The sequence below is a fragment of the Aquila chrysaetos genome, chromosome 3 (genome assembly GCF_900496995.4).
Source record: "Aquila chrysaetos chrysaetos chromosome 3, bAquChr1.4, whole genome shotgun sequence".
Taxonomy (NCBI): Eukaryota; Metazoa; Chordata; class Aves; order Accipitriformes; family Accipitridae; genus Aquila; species Aquila chrysaetos.
This window is the reverse complement of record NC_044006.1, coordinates 32,543,664-32,564,981: the sequence shown is the minus strand read 5'-3', so window position 1 is coordinate 32,564,981 and position 21,318 is coordinate 32,543,664. Positions and strand designations below refer to the sequence as shown.

Below are 21,318 nucleotides of genomic sequence, written 5' to 3'. Positions count from 1 at the left end.
ATGGGGAGTTAACTCGTTTGTGTAGCTCAGTATGGCATACATTTACAGGACAGAATCCAGGTTACTAAAGCTGGAGACCCAGAAAATTAACCTAAGAAAGATTAAGCAAAAGGGAGATTGATGCAGAAGACAGAATAAAAAGATGTTGAAGTGGGGATTGGTTATGCATGCCAAAATGATTTGCTCAGCAAATTCAACTTGACAGCAGCAATAGTAAAAGCAAGCAATTTCTTGATTTGTTTATGACTGTTCAAGGATTTTAATTAATTAATGACTTTTAAATTCACATCTAGGTTTCAATTGACTGTTTTGTTTCATTTTTTTCACTGTACTGCAAGAAAAAGCCTTTATGCAAAATGCCCAGTTGTATTGATCAGGTAGACTAAAATGTCTTTAACAGGTAACCCAAGTTTTTTTTTAATCCAGTTTTTTTGTTTGTTTGTTTTAAGCTGGTGTTTCATATTCAGCAGCAAAGGCATTTATGTAATTCACTACACTGATAGCTTGTGCCTTTTCTGTGCTATCCAATGTGACTATGCTGCCATGCTGTGAACAGGATGAAGAGCTCAGCTGGCTGTCCTATGTCACCTCCCACCTGGCATATTTTCAGCTAATATCTGACTTAAACAGCTAAACTGACAAAACATAGGAAACAATCTGGGGCATTTTTAAGCACAGCTCTTGCACCCATTTATGATGAGAACTGATCATTTAGTGAAAGCTGAAAGTAAAAATTGCATTCAGTCACTTGAGTGCACCTTCCATGTGTCAGGCCCAACTTCATGTCCCTGTCAGAGTAGAACTCTGCTGTTTTGTCCTGAGCAATGTCCATAGGTGATGGTGTCTCCTTTCAGCCTTGTTGACACAGCTCATGCTAGTGTGCTGCCTTCTCAGTTACTGCTTAGCCAGGGCTTTAAAGGTACAATCTGACAAAATAGCAAAAAAGTGGGAAATCACCCATTCACTTCACTTTCCTCCTCCCTAGTAACCAACATTCCTCACACATCAGCTTCTGACAGTTTATCTTGAATGAACTGAAAAATCTTAATTATAGAATGAGTAATGCATCTGTTGAACTTTATGTACTCTAGTCTTGCTTTAGAGCTTAGGGTCTGATCTAAATTTCTTGGAGATGAATGGGAATATTTCTGTGAGCATTTACTGGTTTTGAATCAAATCTGGTATTGTTATTTTTCATAATGTATTCCAATTAGTTTTGCATTTGTTTTCAGCCAAAGACAAATCAATAACTAAGCACGTTTTATTAAGTGTTAAGAATGGTGGATGGTTTTTCTGTTATAAAGCAGCTCTTCTGAGAAAGAATGATGTGAAAGGAAAAACCTTTGCAGTAGAAAAAATACTGGAGTTGTAGCCAAAAATATGTATGTCAATATTGTGCATCAGATTAGCCTCAGAGGTTAAGTGAGGTACTGGCACAGTATAAATTCTTTTTGCCATAAAGCCTTGGAGGAACTATTCCCCATAAACTATTAGTTAAATAATTTTTAGGTGGAAGACAAATGTCTGTTTACTCTTTGTATAACAATGTCTATTATATGGTAAGTGCTTCTGCTGTTTACTAATCAATAATTCTGTTGGTATTTTAGAAAACCACAGGCTGGAATCTTCTTATCAGAATCATTTAATTCTGAAGGTTTTAGTGGTAAGTATGTACTATAAGCAGCTTTTAAGATTATTTAAAAAGAGAACTTGTCATGTGTTTTATTGCTGCTTTCCTAGCATTACCTTGCTGACCTACAGTTTTGTTCAAGGCCAAATACTTGCACAAATATCAGAGTAAACAGGATTTCTGTTGTGGTTCCAGTAACTGCTAGACTGTTTCAGATGCCTTTTTTTATAGTGGAGAGTTGGGTTTTATTTGTATTGATTTGTTCTTTCATTAGGATTCTGTATATGTAAGTTTTTCTGTTAATTGATGTCCTGTCTTTAGCTGGGAACTATTGCTTTCACTTTTTGCAAGACTTTATGGTAAACTGTATTTTAAAAAGTTCTTGTATTAACTTCCACCTGTACTAATATTCAGAAAACCAGTCAGGAGGCTGGAGATATATGTCCATCAATATGCTCCTATGCTGTTTCTAGTATATACTGATCTATTTACTTTGTGGCTCTGAACAAGTAGCTTTTGTGTGTGTATGTATGTTTGGTTGCTCTTTCAGGTGTATATCCAGATGCAACACTGATTCTAAGGAACTGTACTGTAAATCCTGAGTTCCCATATAAGATCTTCAGTAAAAGCAGTTTTAATGATTGGCTGATTTTGAGACTTAATCTTGTTTCCTTTTTGAACAGATTGTTTAAGTCTCTTCCAGAGTTGTTTGGGTTTTTTTTTGTTTTGTTTTGTTTTTTTTCTCAGCATGCTTTTTTTTTTAATCTGCTTGTTATTCTTCTGTTACTGGTAACCTCTACAGCTGAAACTCTTGTACGTATCATTTATAGCTTTGTCTCTGCCTTTCTCAAAAAATACCACCATCTCTTTTTCTCCATAGGAAATTTATATAAAATAATTTAAAAAAATTAAAAAATGTCAAATGTAAGTGTCTTCCCCCCGCCTCTAATTTTCACTTTCACCCTATGAGTGGCTCTCTGCAGTCCCAGTATTATTTATGTTGTCCATGAGCTCCAAAAATGGAGCCTCAGCACTGACAGCAAGTAGGAAGCTTCAGAGCTTGATTATGTTTTTTCAGGTAGAATACTGTGATTATGTCTCATTTTAGAAGTAGGGAGTATTTCTCTTGGTCATAAAACCTCTTGAATTGATTAAACCTAAAGCTCAACTAATATTGAGGAACAGTGGTACATATTGAGAGAGATGTCATCCAACACATATATTTTGATAAAGTATTTCTTTGAAAAAAAAATCATTACCCTAAATTAAGATTAATACGTCCCTTTTATTGCATTACCTATGGGGAAACTGCCAAAAGATGAAAGTTAAGTAGAAGGCGATGTGTTTTTCATGTCCACATTTCATAACTGAATTGTAGTTCGCTTTGTATAACATGCTTTAGGAAAGTATTAAGCTTGTCAAATGAAAATCTGAATCAGACCAATATTGAAAATGAGGTTTTTCTGACCTAAGTTTTAAAAATGGTAAAGAAAATTTTAATGAACAGTTTACATCTGCGTGGGTCAGTGTAACTGTTAAGTTAGATGGTATTCTGCATTTGAACACTTGCTTGAGTACTAATAACAAATATTTTTATTTGCAGTTCAACTTCTTAAATTGTTTTGCATCTCTCTTCTACATTGCCTTTGTGCTGTTTGATATGAAGCTTTTGAGACAGGTGAGTTGCAAGGACATCTTAAGAATGTTGATGAATCTAGGAAAATAAAGGATTGATTGAAACAGGACTTTAGTTTTTAATAATTCTTCTGAAATATTAAATGACAATGAATATATTTCATACATTTTCTTGGAAATCCAGCTTCCGTATTTTAGTTCCTATAGCACAGCTGCAGAATCATGACAAGAGTGGAGCAATTCTTTCCCTCCGTATAAATGAGGAACTGTTTTCAAGTAAATTGATTATTCCCTCCCAGAGATGAGACTGGAAAATTTTCTTTTCCTCCTTTCCCTTTATGTTAGAAAATGGTTTTCTCTGTAGTGTTCGTAATGAGAGGCTCTTGAGGATAGGAGCATGATTAAGTTTATGACAATGAGGAGCTGAGAATAAATGAAAGCAAAAATAATTTGTAATTGGTATTTTAAATCAGCTTTCTGCTGTTAACAACTTTTGCACTCAAATGCATGAAAATTGGGTATAAGGAAAATATTTTTGCTTTAAATATAATGAACAAAATATCAAGAACTTCAACTCAAGGTCTCTGTGCTTCTAAAGAGATGTCTAGCGAAACACTTGACATACCTATACCAGATAGGACATTTGTGACATTTCGTATACTTTAAGGTAAAAGTAAGAAGAAAAAAAAATAGGAAGAAGTTCATTGTTTAGCTCTGTGGTTGGTGTTGGCATATGTTAAGTTTGTATCTTTACCCTTCACTGGACTTTGCGTACTGTCTCCAAGATACATCCAGATTCACAACATATTTAGACATCTAACTCCTCTTTTGTCCTTTTCAGCACATAGCAAAGAATGGGAACTAGAGCACTTATACTTTTCATATGCTATTGCTAGTTTTGTTAGGCTGGCCTTCTTTTGTCATAGTATAACAACTTACAGTGTTACTAGAACGCACAAAATTGGAAATGATCATAGGTTTACCACAGTTCTATTAATATTTTTTCTTTTTTTTTTTTTTTTTTTTAAACTTAAGAGCTTGGCCACTTTGCTGATAACTTCGCAGATCCTTAATCAGTTTGCAGAATCCTTGCTTCCTTACTGGCTCCAAAAAAGACATAAGAAGAGGATGAAGAAACGCATATGTTCTCTGAAAACAGATACGGACCTGTCGTTAGTCGAACAAGTCAACTTGGAGAAAGAAATGGGCACCTATTTTGTACGTTTTACTACTGTAAAAGAGTTAAAAGTTTTTTGGGCTGCAGTTGACAGAGATATGAGCCAGTGCAACCTAAAATATTTCTGGCTGTCTGGCCTGGCAGTTTATTTCCAGCTTCGTCAGTTTTGTTGGTAGTGTTTATACAGCTATATGGTGCACTGGATCAAGAAACTGATACAGTGCAGGATCCCAGTTACACCAGAACAACGGGGTAGGAATGAACAGCGGAATCTGGAGCTACCTAACCCTGTATCACTGGAAGAAGTATTTGTGTAATATGCCCTTAATCTCCAAGGGTAGTCTGAAGGCTGTCAGGATGAGGAGCCTCGCATAGGGAAGGTGGAGGCTGTTTCTGTTTTTAGTTTGTTTTTGTAGTGATGCTAGTTTAAACTGTCAATTAAACTATAGCCTGAGAGAGTGTGCTCGTGTCTGGGTGGGACCAGAAATCGAGAGGGCAGAAGAGACCAACTCTTCAAACCAATACTACTGGTGGAAGCTCTTGCTTCTTGAAACTACAGCTTTGGCATTTGCTGTCTTCCTAGTTCCGTTCCTGACCACCTCCTACCCAGTACAATTTCTAATTGTATTTAACAGACTTCATGCAATTTGTTACTTGCAACTCTAAAGGAATTGACAAAGCAGACATCAGTGTGTATGTTAAGGCCTTACAGACTGGCTGACAACTTGATCAGATGCTGCAAGCATAGTCACAAGAGTTTTAATAGTGTATGATTTATACTTTTATAGAATAAGAATTATATGTAGACAGTGTACCTTTTTTGTAAAAGGTAGAGGATAGCAGTTTGAGATTTGATATTAATACTGTATCAGATTCCTCTCTTCCTGCATAAAGTGCCATGAAATGGGAAGAGGAAAAAGAAATACTACCTTTGCAGTTGAGAAACTGTACAAATGTTAATACTTGCTTTCCTCTGGGAAGGTTGGTATTTCTTACATTTTATATGGAGGGAGATAGATTTAGCGAGCATGTCTATCGTACAATGGAGAACACAGCAGAAATCCCCAAGTTAGTGTCTGAACTGGTAAATCAGCACAGTCCAGCACTGTGCCTGCAAATAGGCCAGCACAGCTCCAAAAGCTGTATATCGTCATCAGGCATTGATATACCTGACCAAATAAGCTCTACCTTTTAGACCTGAGCTGACTTCCGATTCTCAGCTGGCACATACAAAGCCATTGTGGTATCTTTGAGTCACATTGCCCAGTGCTTCTTGTGCAGAGCTGGATCAAATGTATCTGCACTTGTTCTACTGTTCTGCCCTGAATAATTTTCTGTGGGGACCCAACAGGTTAATTACAAAGTTAAGACTTTGCCTTGGGAGGTGTCCACTGCTAGCCTCAGTTTCAGTTCAAGGTACTGTCTACTCAAGGCCTTAATTTTATTTTCACTCTGAAGATTTTAATTGTACTGTGTTGGTGAATACACGATATTAGACCACTGATTTGTTTGCAAGCAGTGAGCTGTCAGCAGGGAAGAGTATTTCTAAAATTAAATCTGTCACAAGGGGGAAGCATTTGACTATGTTTAGTAACTGAGGAGTTTAGCAGGAGTCTTGACAGAATTCTGCATTTGAGACTCTTTTGTCTTCCTTCCTTCACTTACTCTTTAACATTTAATTCTCTTTTTTGTTTGTCGTCTTTCTTTCTCACTTTTCAAATCTCCAGCCCTTAAACTGGTTTAAGATGTAAAAACATCCTGCAATAATTGTTTTGGTTTTTTTTTTTTTTAAATTTCTGCTTGTCTCCTTTAGTTCATTTTCTCCCTGAATTTCTTTGTTGATTCTGTTTCCTTGATGCCATAGTTCATGTGCTGCTCTTGTGGCTGACAGTGGCACACTTTGAAATTTCTTTAACATTGTATCAGACTCCTGTTTTCCTGTACAAAGTGTCACAAATTGAGTAGGAGAAAAATAAATACTCCTTTTCTTTCCAGACTCTGCTATTCTAAAAGTCAATAGGTACTGGGCAAGGAAATGAGAAGAAAGGTGTGAGGAAGCAGTGGGAATACTATGCAGTTACCAGAAGCAAGAGCATAAAGGGAAGCATTGCTCCCTGCCTGCAACAGTTGTCTGAGAAAGTGATAGCAGGGACAAATATGTGACTGCCAGTCCAGTGAGTGATCCTGCACAAACGTCCCTAACAAAGACCTTACTAAAATTCAGAGTTCATACAAAAAGTTTCTATGGAAAAATCTCAGTGGTTTTAGAAGTTGGGTAGCTCCTCATGGTCTGGCCTGGAGATCCGTTTGTCACACCCAGCTATACTGCGCAACTTTATAATGAGCTCAAGTGAAAAATGCAGCTAATGACCGCCCCAGGTTGATTTCTGAGCTTGCAGACTTCCACTGTCTCTCTCTGTTGGCTAGAAAGAAAAGCACTAGGTGCTGGAGAGGGCAGTCAGTTTAACAGTTATAATCAGCAAAAAAGATTAGAGAACCACGTGTCTGATGCATGGAGCCAAAACCAATTTTATGTGGTTCCTGTAACAATCTCAGTTACTGTCAAGTCTTTATTATTTCATTTTTGAGAGAGAGGCAATATGTGGGTCTGGGCGAATACAAGATAGCTAGATCCGAGTTTAACTTGGTGGTGGTATTTCACTGTGCTTTGTTTAGTGAACAGTTTTTCTTTAAAAATGGTTGGTTTTGTTCTTCACTTTCATAAATAATTGCTGCAATCATAGAAGACTTATTAATACTACAAAACTAATATGCAAATATATATGATAACCTACATGTGAATACTTAATCAGCATTTAAGTACCCATGTTCTTGGTTTAAAGATCAGGTGATAGATTCGTTGTGGATTTGCCAAAATAGGGCTTTTTGTTTGCATTAATTGTTCCTTTCAAATGTCAGTGCTGCATTTTGTGATTTCAGCTTTCAAGTGGGCCACTAATTCTGCCTTACCTGTTATGAAATAAACAAGCAGAAATACCAGAAAAGAGTTGCCTATTTACCAACCTACCTTTCTGGTTAGGTCTTTCATGGACGGTCTGAAATATGAGGACTTTTCTTGTCACAATGCTCTTAGGAGAATGTTCTGCCAGTTAAAATGCATGGTGCTGTTTTCTTGTCCCCCACTGTTCCTTCTACAATTGTTTCACTGAGATAGTCAGGAACTTAAATGGGATGAATGTGTTTATACAATTACTTCATGTAATAAGGATAAGAAGTGTGACTTGCAGAAAATGCATTAGGCAAAAGGAAAAACCTTGGCCTCCCCTTATTAAGAAGTTTTGAGTAATTGAATAATTCCAAATTAACTCGCTGCGGTTTTGTTGTTGTTGTTTTCTATCACCAGTCATTCCCAAACAACTGATATGGGATGAGGAAGCTTGGTTACAACTGTATTGTTAATTCTGTGTTTCTTCATATATTTTTTTTTTTTGTGGGTTGAAGTTGTTCTTATTTTTGCTCTTTCAGGGTACTTTTGATGATTACCTGGAGTTGTTCTTACAGTTTGGCTATGTGAGTCTTTTCTCATGTGTTTATCCATTGGCAGCTGTCTTTGCAGTGTTGAACAACATCACAGAGATATATTCTGATGCCTTAAAGATGTGTAGAGTTTACAAGCGTCCATTTGCAGAACCCACAGCAAATATTGGTGTTTGGCAGGTAATTTTTGTGTCTCTTTCTATTCATTTGTTTTAAAAGAGCTTTCAACAAATTTATTTAAGCTGTGTGTTTGACCCACTGGGCACTTTGAAGTTCAGTAGGTACTTTGTTCTCTTCAATGTCTTAGGATAGTGTCTATCCAACTGTATATCCAAGTGATTTTTTTGTGGAGTTTTTGACTGCGTCTTTCAGTTGCCTTTTATAAGGAAAACAAATCCTTCCTATAGTTCTTTTATATGTATGTATTGTACTCCTTTTGCAACTGCAACAAAGGAAAGCTGCCGGATACTGCCTGGTACTCTTTAGAGCCAGAGTGTTTTAGAAATGGTAGTATCTGATGCAATCTCAGAAGCGTGGAGCTCAGCAAGGGTTTAAAAAAAATTGAAGAGTGATAGGTAAGTACTTGGGTTCCCAGGACATGCTTGGCTGCGTGCCCTTGTGATTTGTTAAGGGAGAAGCTGCTGCCCGAGCATTCACACACCACTCAAGGAGTTGCACACACACTAAATGAGACTTTACCTGCTAGGACCGGAGTCCCTTTGCAGTGGGCAACTCCAGTGAGCCGACGGGTGCCCCTTTTGACTCCTCACATGCACACGTTCACCCTTGGGTGCTGCTTCTTCCCTCAGGCTCAACCCTAGGTTCCCCAAAGCAGAATCTAATCAAGACCTCAAAATAAAAAGCGTAATTTATTCTATGGTGCACAGATTTAGATAGCTCAAGCTGGGTGCCTCTGCAGAGAGGCCCCAAACACTAAAATTCCTGGGCAATTATGCCCTTACAATCTAAGTTGCTGCCCCTCACACCATAGTCTGATCCAGTAGGAGTATTCGGGTCTGGGGTCATCTTCTCTCATTGGGTCCTTTTTCGCTCCTCTAGGCAGGTTCTTTCTCTTTCCTGTTTCTTAGGCTAGTAGTTACTATGTCTCCTTTTCCCTGCTCAAACTGGCTCTGAGGCTTTCCGAATCTTCTTATTCCTCCAATCAGAGAATAGGTCAACGTTAAGCAAAAACCTTAAGCAAGCTGTGAGTTCTGCTTTATCATGAAGGACTACATTTAAGCAGCTAAACAAAGTCCTTAAAGCCCTCCAAAACATATTAACAGCCTCTATAATTTATATACATTTCTGTGCTATTATAGCCTCACAATCTTATCCCATTATTGCGACGTGCTGTTTGAGTCTCATTCAGGTGTGGTCCACGTGTTCCTGTAGCTCATCTTTGCCACCTTCCACAACAGATTACTGGCACTCAAGCTGACTAATTTTAAAATAACCTGGATCTGTGAGCAGGAGCTGGACCTTTCTGCACAGCCTGAACACTGCAGTCTATCTAAACAATTTCATGCTAGTTGTACTGGGTTAAAGATTTTCTGTCCTCAGTTGTTTGCCAATGCAATCATGCTAGCATCAGCTAGTTCGGAGTGTGCTGACTATCCTGCATCAGTGAACCGATTCTGACCAAAAATAAGTCCTGTAAAACCCTTCCAAAACTAGAGTGTTTTCTGAAAAGAAGGAAGGGTATTAAGTCGCATCTAGAGACTTTAGCATTCTGTAACAGCAGTAGCCTGATAAGGAATGTGAGGTAGATTAGAGAAAATTTCTTTGGGATGACCCATATTCTAGTTTTATTTAACAACATTTCCAATGATATGTAATGGAGGCAAAGGGCACAGTAAGCTAGTGGATTGTTTAATTTGGAGGGATTGTAAATGTTGGTACCAAATGAAACAAATGGGAGATGAGAAATGAAATCAGGAAACCTCAAATGAAACATCCTGTAAAAACATGCAAACCAAGTATTCTGAGCAATGTTCATTAGACATGTACATAGGTATTAATGAAATGAACTTATAGAAGTCTTTTAATATTAGATCATTAAAAATGTGTAAATTATAATCTGATTGTGTTTTAACATTTAATTCATTTTCTCGATCTAAATCTATGCTGCCAACATCTTGATGGCACAGCTGCATTGACCAGTGGTGTGACCACCGGGTAAATGAAGCTGTGGTCATGAGTCCCAAGCATAACTGCAGGTATATTAATAGCATTTGCTTTTGCTAGAATAGTTTGTTTCAATCTAGGGAGTAGGTTGGAAAACTATAACACTGATGGTACAGTCATGTTTGTTTTTATAGTGTACGTTTTTAACTAATAGTAGAAATGCGTTTGCTTTGTGAATTAAAAATAGTGACTCAAAAATGTAGTTATCTGTTTCATGTGGGAAGTTAGAATATTGGCTGAAAGATGTCTGTTAAAGGAATACTGGAGTTACTTTATTAGGTGAGCTGAGTCACCAGCTTGTTGTCAAGGAGAAGGTTACTTCTGCTAATTCATTGTGACAGTTGCTACAATTCAACATCAGTCTTTCTCATTCCAGAGAGGACTTCGGGATAAGTAGACATTATATTGCAAAAGTAATTGTCACACTGTAGTAATATTTTCAGACATTTTGTGGGAGCTCTGTAGGCAAAAGCTTCTTAGACTTGTACAATTGCATGCGTTTAAATGTAAATCTTTCTTTCAACAAATTTCAGCTTGTATAACTGGTAGTGATTTAAAAAAGGCATTCTGAACCATCCTTACATTTTCCTGTTACTTAACATTCAGACAAAACCCTCCAAACCCAGAGTGTTCAGACTATTAGTTCCTCTAGGAATTTTGCATTTTTTCCTTTATCCTGAAAGAGATTTATGTTCAGGAGTATGACTGTAGATGAGCGCATACTCTCTTATGTGTTGAGGTTATGAGTCTTGAAGATAGCAGGGATAAGGCTGCTTTCCTGTCCACTTTTTTCCTTTAGGATTATTCAGAGTTTTTCAGGAGGTGATCTGACATTACCTACATCTAGAATGTAAGTGATCTCTAAATAACTTCTCAAGGTCTTTACAGTACTATGGAATTGTGGAAGAATACTCTTTAACTTCACAGCAAACACACATACAGGCACATAGAGAAATCAAATTTGAGAAAAATTCAGGGTTGCCAGGTGGTCTTTGTGGTATTGCAAACCTTGTTGTGGTCTTGTCCTTGCCTGTTCTTAAAGTTGATGAAGTCTGGACTGCTTGCCAAACAAGTCTTACGCCACAGAATTCAAAAGACAAAGGAAAATAAAAAGTTAAAATAATGGGTCGTCTTAGGATTTAACGAAGAGAGAGGTATTGTCCAGAGCAATTCAGGGACTGGTAAATTAGAGATAATGGTTGTAACTATATATTTGTGTTTTATTTCAGTTGGCTTTTGAAACTATGAGTGTAATATCAGTTGTTACTAATTGCATACTGATTGGAATGTCTCCACAAGTGAATGCCCTTTTCCCAGATGCAAAAATGGACCTTATTCTGACTGTGGCATTGGTAGAGGTAAGTCTGCCTTCAAAACAATGTGTGTGTTTTAGTAGCAAATAACATGAACAACAGTGGAAGTTATACCAGGAAGTAGACTCCCCCCTCCACCTGCCAATATTAAAAGGAAATGTCAATTTCTCAATCAAAGAAGTGTTTCAAAGTCTTGCTTTTTGATTTCTTTCTTTTCTGTTTTTTCAGGTACTGTGAATGTTGTTGCCATACTTTTACATACATTCCCAAGATACCATGTATTTGTTGCTTCATGTATTTCAAAAATTTAATAGTGCTATTTAAAGAAGCAAAATAACCACACTTTTGTGAACTGGTTATTTCTCTACTTGGTTTGTGACTCCAGCATATCTTATGAAGACCTCCTACATAATCTTTATGAATGTTTCCTGTAAGGCTTATCTGAAACAATTATGTATGATGACTGTAAATACTAGTGATTGTAACAGCATTTGGGTTCATCTTTTCCTTATTCTGTGTAGTAAACACTTTGAGTGTCATTCCTTTTCATACAAGGAGGGATGTTGATGGGCATTGTATGTAATTGAGATTGTAGGAATTTGTCCTTATGTATCTTTCTTTTGGAGCTTTCTTCTATTGCATTGCCTTGACTTCCATCATTATGCTATTTTAGCTTTTAGGAACTGGATTCCTTTTCTTGTGGCAAAAAGTCTGGGTTGTCTATGTGTAGTTGTTAAACTGCATTGCCTTACAGAGGTACAGCAGGAGCACATACTTCTTTGTTGTTGTTTTTACAGGTGTTAAGCATTATGCAATGAATTACAAGCTTGCTTTGAGTTTTATTTTCCAAGCCTCAAGGTTTGCAAAGTTAACTCTAATCATGAATTGTGTCAACTGGTTTACTGAAGTTCACATCTGCAGACAGCCTGATGTATTCTATTATGTGTGTGTGAACATTTGTATTAATCTCAGTGAGGTATTTTAATATGAAACTAATTTGGCAATTTAAATGTAATGCTGTAGTTCATTACTGGACAACATATCCAGAGAGATCATATTATGAAAACTGTATGACTAAATGTAAGCAGTATTGATTTATGGCAGCTTAAAGAGATGGGGCTATTTTTGCCTTTGCTTCCTGGGTATTTATTCCCATCTTACTTGTTACGCTGGCACTTTCTTTATTCTGGTGCATGATGAATCAGATGAGGGAATTGATTTGGGGGAAGCTGTCTGACCCAGTTCACTGGTGAAAGGGAGCAGGATGGAAGTAACTGTATGTGGAAGACACACAGTAATGCTGTAGGTTTGTGCTGGATTAAATTTGTGGGACTTCTGCACCACTGTCTTTCTCCTGTAAGTATTACTTCATCTAACAGGAAGGTCCCTAAACTATGAGAGGAGCACAAATCTCCTGTATTGGCAATATTGCCATGCACCTTTACTATATTTATTAATGATTAAACTGTGCATTTCAGTTGTAAGGAAAAATTCAGGATCAGAACATATCACATTAAACCTCTAGGACAAACCCGGTGCATCTAAAATACATCAGTGTCAAGGTAGGAAAAAATTCTGTTGGATGTGTCAGGGTGTTGATAGAAAAGCATTTTAGATCACCTAGTAGAGATTCAGAAACACATGATACAGGTAAGTTATTTTACTTTCTGGTGTTTGGTGCAGATGAAGATGAGAATTTTATGGTGTGTTTATGCTATTTTGAGCAGCTTGGCAGGCAGTGTGAAAATGTTAAGGAACGTAAGAAATTTCTTTTTAGTAGGCTATGTATGCTTTCACGTGTTCAATCGATGCAGTAACCTACTTAAATCTTAGCTGTCATTAAATATTTTTATCAGGTTTAAGTAATTGAGACTCCAGTTGAATATTTAAATATCTGTTTGATGCAAAGCTAAATAGAAGAAGCACTGTTCTTATCAAAGCATAGGTTGGCAATGTCCTTTTTTTTTTTTCTTTTATTTAAAAAAAAAAGTGCTTTTTAATAACAACAATACTAACACTCTTCAAATGGAAACATGTTTATATGGCAACAGTTGACATCACTCAGTACAGAAGTAATGAAGCACTGTGTGTGATATTCTTATAAGCGTTCTGTACCCAGCCCCTACAGATTTATGCAAAATAATTTGTTTTTCATTAACAACACTAATTCTACTGCTGTCTACACTTTTGGTGGAAATACATATTGTATCAGCAAAGTAAATGGTAATTAAATAGAATAAAATATTAAGCATTTCATAATAAATAACAGTAAACATTAAAATAATAACATTTAATAATAATTTTGAAGTATTAAAACAGCAAATTTTTTTTTTGAACAGTTGACCTATTTTCATCAATCCAACATCTGCTTCCATAGCAACACGCTTTGAACCAGGAGCAGAATCATGAAACTCCCCTCCTTTACTTATGGATGGATGCTAACCGAGTGCAGCAAGTGCAGTTTTCAAACAGAAAGAAGTAGGTGGATGTCCTTAAAGCAGGAAACAATAAGCCCTTATTAACATAATTTAAAAATAGTTATATCCCATAGTGTGTTTAGTTATTCAGGCTTTACCATAGACACATACTTTTGGTATGAACTACAGCTGCAAAGTAGGACATTCCAAACAAGCATCTGTGCTTGTGTGAAAGTGTTCACAATCACCTCTGACTTCTTACACTGATTTGAAAAAGAAAGGATATTACTCTGGAGGAGTTTGGTGAATAGTTGTGGGAGTGGGTTAAAACAAGGTGTAACCTTAATTCTGCAGTGCTTTCTTACTTTTCTTTGAAAATTGTTGAAAAAGAGTTTTGTTCATGTGGACTCTCATAAATTCAAAGAATGCTAATTAAATCAGTGTCAGGACTACTCTGAAAGTTGAGTCCAAGAAATCAGTTGCATGTACAACTCTTAGTAGTGATGAGTATTTTTTTTTTTAACAGTACATCAGTAGGGGTGTTATGAAGCAATAGCTGTAAAATACAGCTTAACATGAATGTATCCTAATCTCCAAAAGTAACTCATTGTGTATCCAGCACTCAAATGAGTAAACTAATGGAAAGCTTTTATGCAGAGGTGCACGTAGCCTGGATGTTTTATGTCACATTGGGGCATTTGGGGATTAGCTTGGTAATACTAAATTAATAATGGAGGGCCCACTTGACAGCTGTAATATAAAATCTGACCTTACAGTCTACAAATATGATTTTGGGAAGAATATAGTCATAAGCTCTGGTATAGATGAATATGAGGACCTTAGTGTAAGGACAACACTAGCATATTTGTAGTAAACATGGCTTAAAAAACAGTTGGGCCATGTGGATTTGATTTCATGGAGTCCTCAAGGATTTAAAATAGATCTTCATGAGCTTCATAAAATATATATATATGTTTAAAAGTCAGTTCTTTAAGAGGTATGGAGTGCAATAAGGGAAGTAACCCTTTCTTAAGCTTTGTTTTTTCTGGGTGAGGAGGAGCTGACAGTCCATTTATCAAAGGCTGGAAAATAGGAATCATAGCTTGTTAATGAAGCTGAAAAGTTAGTGGTGTTATGTTTAGAAGTGTTAGCTGATCCAAAATTAAAGTGGTTGAGAGTTGCCTGGTACATCTGCTTTTCTCTAGAGTTCCATTTTATTAAGTGTATTTCTTCATCAAATGTCTCCTGGTGTACAGTTGAAGCTCTTTGAGCTTCTGCTGAGCACTCTTAATGTAATGGTCCCAACATTCAGTCAGCTCAGCAGTAAACTTGACAGTTGTTTCTGAAATGATGTGCCAAAGAAACTGGGAAACACTACCAGAGTCGAGCAGTTTGGATTCTAGTAGATGAGAAGGTATACTTATCATCTGGTTCTAGGCATCATCATACTTTGCTTTCCAGATAAACTTCAAAATTAGTAAGCATTGCATCCTGAGTGCAGCTGAAGGTCTTTTGAATCCACTTCCTGAGCAAAAGCAATTTTAGGTGGCTTGTTATGTCAAAATGAATGTCTCTTCCCTTTATTTCCTTTTAAAAAAAATCCTTAAATGCTTTGCAAGAGATTTCAGTGTTATCTGTTTTTTCCTGATAAAGCTGGGATTTTGTATTTTTATTTTTTAAGAAACAGCTCTAGTTGCCTCTTTTCTTAGCAATAACATACATGACTCCATTCTGGCAGGGTGGAAGTGAGGCGTGCTTCTGTATGGTATAGTGTTCTGTATGTGTGGAGCAAACAGCTTTATTCGTGTAGAATTGAGGAATTTGGGATTTAGCAGATACGCAAAGTACACTTACATATTGGCCATCTTTACATAGTAGAGAAACTGGAAAAAAAATGCAGAAAAAGAGGCTGCATCAGCATACATGCATATATAAATCCATTGACACTAATGGAGTTGTAACAGTGCAAAGTTGAAGCAAAACAGCTGTGCATAAAGTAATTTTTTTCTAAATTATTTCTGTGTTTGTGGCAGGTACTAATTTAAAATATGGTAGCCGCAGAGTTTCATATACAGAATTGGAGAGTAGTCTAGGTTGGAAGGGACCTCTGGAGATTACTTGGTCCAGCCTTCTGCTGAAAGCAGAACCCTAGATTAGGTTGTCCATGTCCTTGTCAAGCTAAGCTAAGGCTCGAATACTTCCAGTGAGAGAAAGTCCACCACTTCTCTGGGCAAACTATTGCATTGTTTAATTGTTCTCATGGCAAAGAATTGTGGGTTTGTCGGGTTTTTTTTCTTACGGCAAGAAGAAATTTCCCTGAAGCAACTTGCGGCTCATGGCATCTTGTCCTTTCACTGTGCATGCTTGTGAAGAGGGCACCTCTGTCTTCTCTAAAATTACCCGTTAGGCATTGGAAGACCATGGTTAGATCCTCCCCACCCTCCCGAGCCTTTTCTTTTCTAAGTGGAGCAAACTGAATTCCTTCAGCCTTTCTTCATATGTCAGGTTCTTCAACCCTGTAGTCTTGGCAGCCCTCCAACAGGCCCCCTCCAGGTTTTCAGTGTATGTTCTCCAAGTTGCCAGTGCCACTTTTAAAGAAATAAGGAGTGCTTTCCTTGTGGGCTTATCCCCTTGTATCTTTCTGCTAGTTGCAGTGTGTATTCTTTCTTTGTCCTCAATCTATTTGCTCTTTAATCAGAGAAGATAATTTCTGGAAGCAGTTGTACAACTCTTAACTCTCTTACTCCTGAAATTTTTTTGGCAACAGTCTCCAGGTATCTGTCTTCCCATGCGCTAATTCTTTTCTGTGGCAGTGTGTTTCTTCCATACTAAGATGCATACTTACATGCATGCATATATACCACATGAGGGTGTTTCATTTATAACCCAAGTAGTTTGTCAGTTTTCAGGTATAAACGTAACGAGGAGTAATTACTGGTAAATATTTGATTTTTTGTTTAATTTTCTGTCTAATAGTTAAATGTATAGGAAAAAAAAATTGATTATTTAGGTATAATGAATAAATATTAATGAGGAAGTTATACATAAGGCTTTTTCTGTAATGTTTCATGGTAAGGTACAAGCCTTACTGACAGTTCCTTTTTGAGAAAATATTTAGCAAGCTTATTCATCAGGTATTATATTTTAGTGAAACAGATACCTTAGCCAAGACCTATCTATGCTTGCACTTGTGCCAAAAATAGAAAAATACAGAAAGATAAATGGAAAAATGTGCTTCATGTAAATTGTGTAATTATTTGGTTCACTGATATATATATATATACACACATAAAATAGTTCTGCAGCATTACTAATTCTGAATGTTAAAAAAGATTAATCCAAGCCACTGGTGATTTCAATTAATGTACTGTTTTTGTTCCAGAATACCTCTACCTCAGCTGCAAACGTATACGCAATCATATATAAAAGTCCTCTTTTAAAAATCTGATGTGTATATTTTCATTTTTGATATACAAAATAGTAATTTGATTTTTATATTCTATCCTGGACAGGTAAGCCACTGCAGTTTGGTTTATGTCTAGATTTGCAATTGTGAGCCATAAAAATAGTTTGATATTTTAATTTAAAGCTGAAACCCTGGCAAAAATTACCAGAAGATGCTGAATAGTGTTGGTATAACACCTAGTGGAAGTTTCTAAAGGTTACTGGAGTATAAAGACTTAACAAAGTTTACTGATTCTTTAGTTTACTGTTTGACAACATTTTAAGAATAAAAATGAACTCAAATTTCTGTGCATTTTATACAGATTGTACTTTGCAAAAGGTTCTTGAGATTGTAGGTTTAGTTTGAATACGAAGTTATGAAATATTTTAGATCAGTTATTCTTCTGAGTAACAGGGGAACAGATTGCTCTCAGGGATTTTTTTTCTCACCTGAGTGAGAATTTTAACCTTTCAGATGGGAGAAGGATTTATGGATTTGTCTGTATAAAATTTTATAAATGATTGCTGCTGAACCAGACTCCTGGGACCATATCAACGAGGTTAAAAAATACAACAGTTTTGCTGGTTGTACATTAATATGGATTATGCTTATTTCTAAAATCAAAATTTATCACAGATCTTTTTATTGCCATCTACTGGTTCTTTTGAGATATTCATTCTGATCTAGTGTAGATTTTTGGTCACTTTGAATCTTAAAGATTAATGGCAAAAGCTTGTCAGAATGAAAACAAACATTAAAATATTCAGAGCTAAGTAAGTTTGTAGTTGCTGGTTGTATTCTGAGGCTTTTTGCTAGTATAGAAATGAAAATGAATATTAACATCTATCTATTCTTAAATAGTCCAATGGCTTTTTGAAAGTCAGAATTTAAAACAGTATTTGCGGATTTTCCTATTTGTGAGTCATTTTAATTTGTTCGTCCTTATTTTCTGTTCTTAAACACTTCCTTTTTCAGATTCTCAATTTGCTGTGTTGGAAGTTCAAAAATAATCACACAGATGAATGAATTGTCCTGCCCAAATCACATAAAACCACTGAAATGTGTTAAATATGTGGGTATGTGTAGTAATGTGTAGGACAGCAAGAAACCACTGTATTGCATCAGGTTTTTCAACCCTGATAACTGAAATGTGTTGATGCATTTTACTACTGTGTCTACCCCAACTGAAGCATTGTATTTTGACAGTAATTTTCTTTTCTTGCTTTAGGGTGACACAATTCAGAATGTGATTTTTATCTTTAAATAAATACATGTCTTGGTTGTAAAGGTCAGACTTGGTGTATGAAATACAGCTTTACTTTTTTTTTTTAAAACAGATTATTTTGATGCAGTTGAACTAGGAGTATGTACAAAGGAGTGGCTGAGCTGGGTCAGATCATGGGTCTATCTAGGCCACAATTCTTTCTGCAGCAGAGACCAAGGGAAGAGTATATCAGTATAGCCAACTATGTAGTCATGCTTCCTCAGAATGAATTCCCAGGATCTGGTAATTTGCAGTGTAAACCTTTTTAAGGACCTGTCTCGTTACTGAAAATGAGCTGGCCAGAGCTTCATATGAAAGTGTGCAATGCTTTCATACAATGGCATATCCACTTTTTCAAAAGAACCTGAATTATTTTATAGTAAAAAGCTAGTTAAGCAACTAACATTAATATACTGTTAGCTTCATCATGTGTATTGGTTCTACCCTGGATTTTTCTAGCTTTTCTCTGCTGTTTTTTCAGTTGTCTTTTCTGTGTAAGGACTTTTATTTCTAAATTGGATACTGCCAGTGTGGGTGTGACATTATAGTGGAGGTTAAGAAGTTGGTGGCACAGGAAGCCCTCTCACTGGGAAAGAAAAGCTGGGAAGTATCTCAGTAGAAACAATGATAGCAAAAAGGGAATACTCTCTTCCTGCCATCAGCCAGGTGGTGGTAGGAACAGGGAGCTACAAAGGTATCAGGTGCTAGTTAGGTGGAAGACCTGAACTTTCAAGAAAGATCACAGCAATGCTTTAGCTTATGTTGGGGTCCCTTCAGTGAGAAGCAGAAATAGGTGTGTCTTCTGGGATTGTGCCATTCCTCATGAAATTAACATTATCTGGTAGATACTACTGTATTTTTAAACCATGAGTATACTAGGAAGGCTGGATGGGGGAGATACCTTAGGAGTTCTTCCTGGAAGAGAGCATATTCCTTAACTATGCTAGTAAGTTCTTCAGAAGTGTCAACCTGGAAGAACAGCAGAAGACTGAGTAAGAATATTTTTTTCTGTTCCTTCTGGGATTGTGTAAGACTGCCAAAATGACAGAACTTCAAAAGCGAAGATGAATAGAGAATGGATCTTTGGGGAAAATTACAAGACATTTTAAAGAACTTTATAAGAATCAGACTTTCAGATCTCTTTAAAACCCACTTAGCTTAATATTTCCCACAAAGAAGTTTCCTTTAATGTATAAATTATGGTATTTTCAACTCAAGCCTGATCAGGATGTACAGCTTCCTTGCTGGCAGTTGGAAGTTGAATGGCCAGACAAGAGCCAAGTTAATACCTATTAATATTCATTGTTTACCTTCCACTTGATTAAGATTAGTAATTGTTTAATGACAAGGTAGAGTATGAACATTCAAAGCCTCCTGGCTTCACAACCATTCCAAGGTTGGCTTAGCATTTCATGGAACTGAATTGTTTTGTTCTGTAGATAGCATATTAGTTTATTAAGTTAAATTATTTAAATAATTTTCTGCAAATGTGATATCCATAGCTGCCAGCACAAGCCTGAATAATGGCATTTCCTAGAGAATGTAGGGCTATAGGATTCAGATACCATATTTCCATACATCTGTGATGCAGTTTGCAGCAGCGTTCTTACTAGAAGCCTTCGTTTTCAGGGACTGTGATGTTCTTCCTGTCTCCGAAGTTATATAAAACTTCTTTGTCTAAGGTGGTATGTTTTGGTTGGTTGGGTTGGTTGGTTTTAAAACTGTGTGTAGCATTGGAGGATAAATCCGATTTGCCATTTGTATCCTCAGATGATTGAGAGTGAAAATCAGTGGCTCTGAGCAGGTAAGGGAACCCAAAGGTAGAAAATGTGGGGTTTGCAGCTGCAGTTGGAAAAGATGTGGAGATCAGGAGGTCAGTAAAACTGTCTCCAAATAGCAGGAGAAAGCCAGTCATACATGTATTGGAGCCTCTGTATTGTCGATTAGATAAAAACACCTCTTTTCAGAGAGTCTTAGTGATGTAATGTTGTTGCTTGTGTGTTTTCCAGTTATAAAATTGCAGAAGAATTTGCTTTTCTTTTATTCAATTTTCTTTGCAATAACTTCTAACACTCTGGTTTGGAGCGTTAAGCCTTCTGGATCGACTTCTGTATTTGTTGTTGACTTTGTTACACACCTGCTTAGTATTGTAATTAGTAGTCATTTATTGGAAACTTCTCTTCTTTAAAAATTAGCTAAATTTGTTGCTATAGTTTCTCCCCTCCTGACCCTCTTTAGAAAAAGTTCCAAAGCATCATTTGCTTTTTAAAATCTGGGTTTATAAAAAAATATTCCCTTTGTTTTTTGTTTGCTTGCTTTATTTTATTTTTTAAGTGCTGAGAGCCACCTGGAACACTTAACTGAAAACTGATTTTGGAACTCAAATTGTACAAGAAAATGCAGTATTGGATTGAAAGGCTGTAGTATAGAGTTAATTTTTTTTTTAATAGTCTCTGTGAAAACTTTTTATTAAACACCGGCTGAAGATGGTCATGAGTCATGCTGTAAAGTAAATGTCAGAAGAAGTGGGATTAATTACTTCATTTTTGCACTGAATTTTTATCTTATACTGGAAGGAAGTGTCAATCCAGAATTTCACTCTTCTGATCAGAAGAAATTAGTGGAATGATGTGTAATTTTCAAAGGGATTTTTCATTAACTGTGGCAGTATGCAAGCTGCCTGGTATGCTGCTGCTTTCTATTCTAATACCTTGAACAGTCCTTTTGAAGTCATGGGAGATTCTAATGCATGCCT

General features: G+C 36.5%; 1 protein-coding gene across 4 annotated transcripts in view; it reads left to right on the top strand.

The window, feature by feature from the left end:
- ANO10 (anoctamin 10) overlaps positions 1-21,318 on the top strand; it is a 130,001-nt gene that overhangs the window by 12,117 nt on the left and 96,566 nt on the right. For all 4 annotated transcript variants that reach the window (XM_041122635.1, XM_030010008.2, XM_030010007.2 and 1 more), the window contains exons 7-11: positions 1,608-1,663; positions 3,234-3,308; positions 4,301-4,483; positions 7,929-8,120; positions 11,354-11,482. In XM_041122635.1, coding sequence (XP_040978569.1) covers positions 1,608-1,663; positions 3,234-3,308; positions 4,301-4,483; positions 7,929-8,120; positions 11,354-11,482 — 635 coding nt within the window. The remainder of the gene's footprint in view (positions 1-1,607; positions 1,664-3,233; positions 3,309-4,300; positions 4,484-7,928; positions 8,121-11,353; positions 11,483-21,318) is intronic.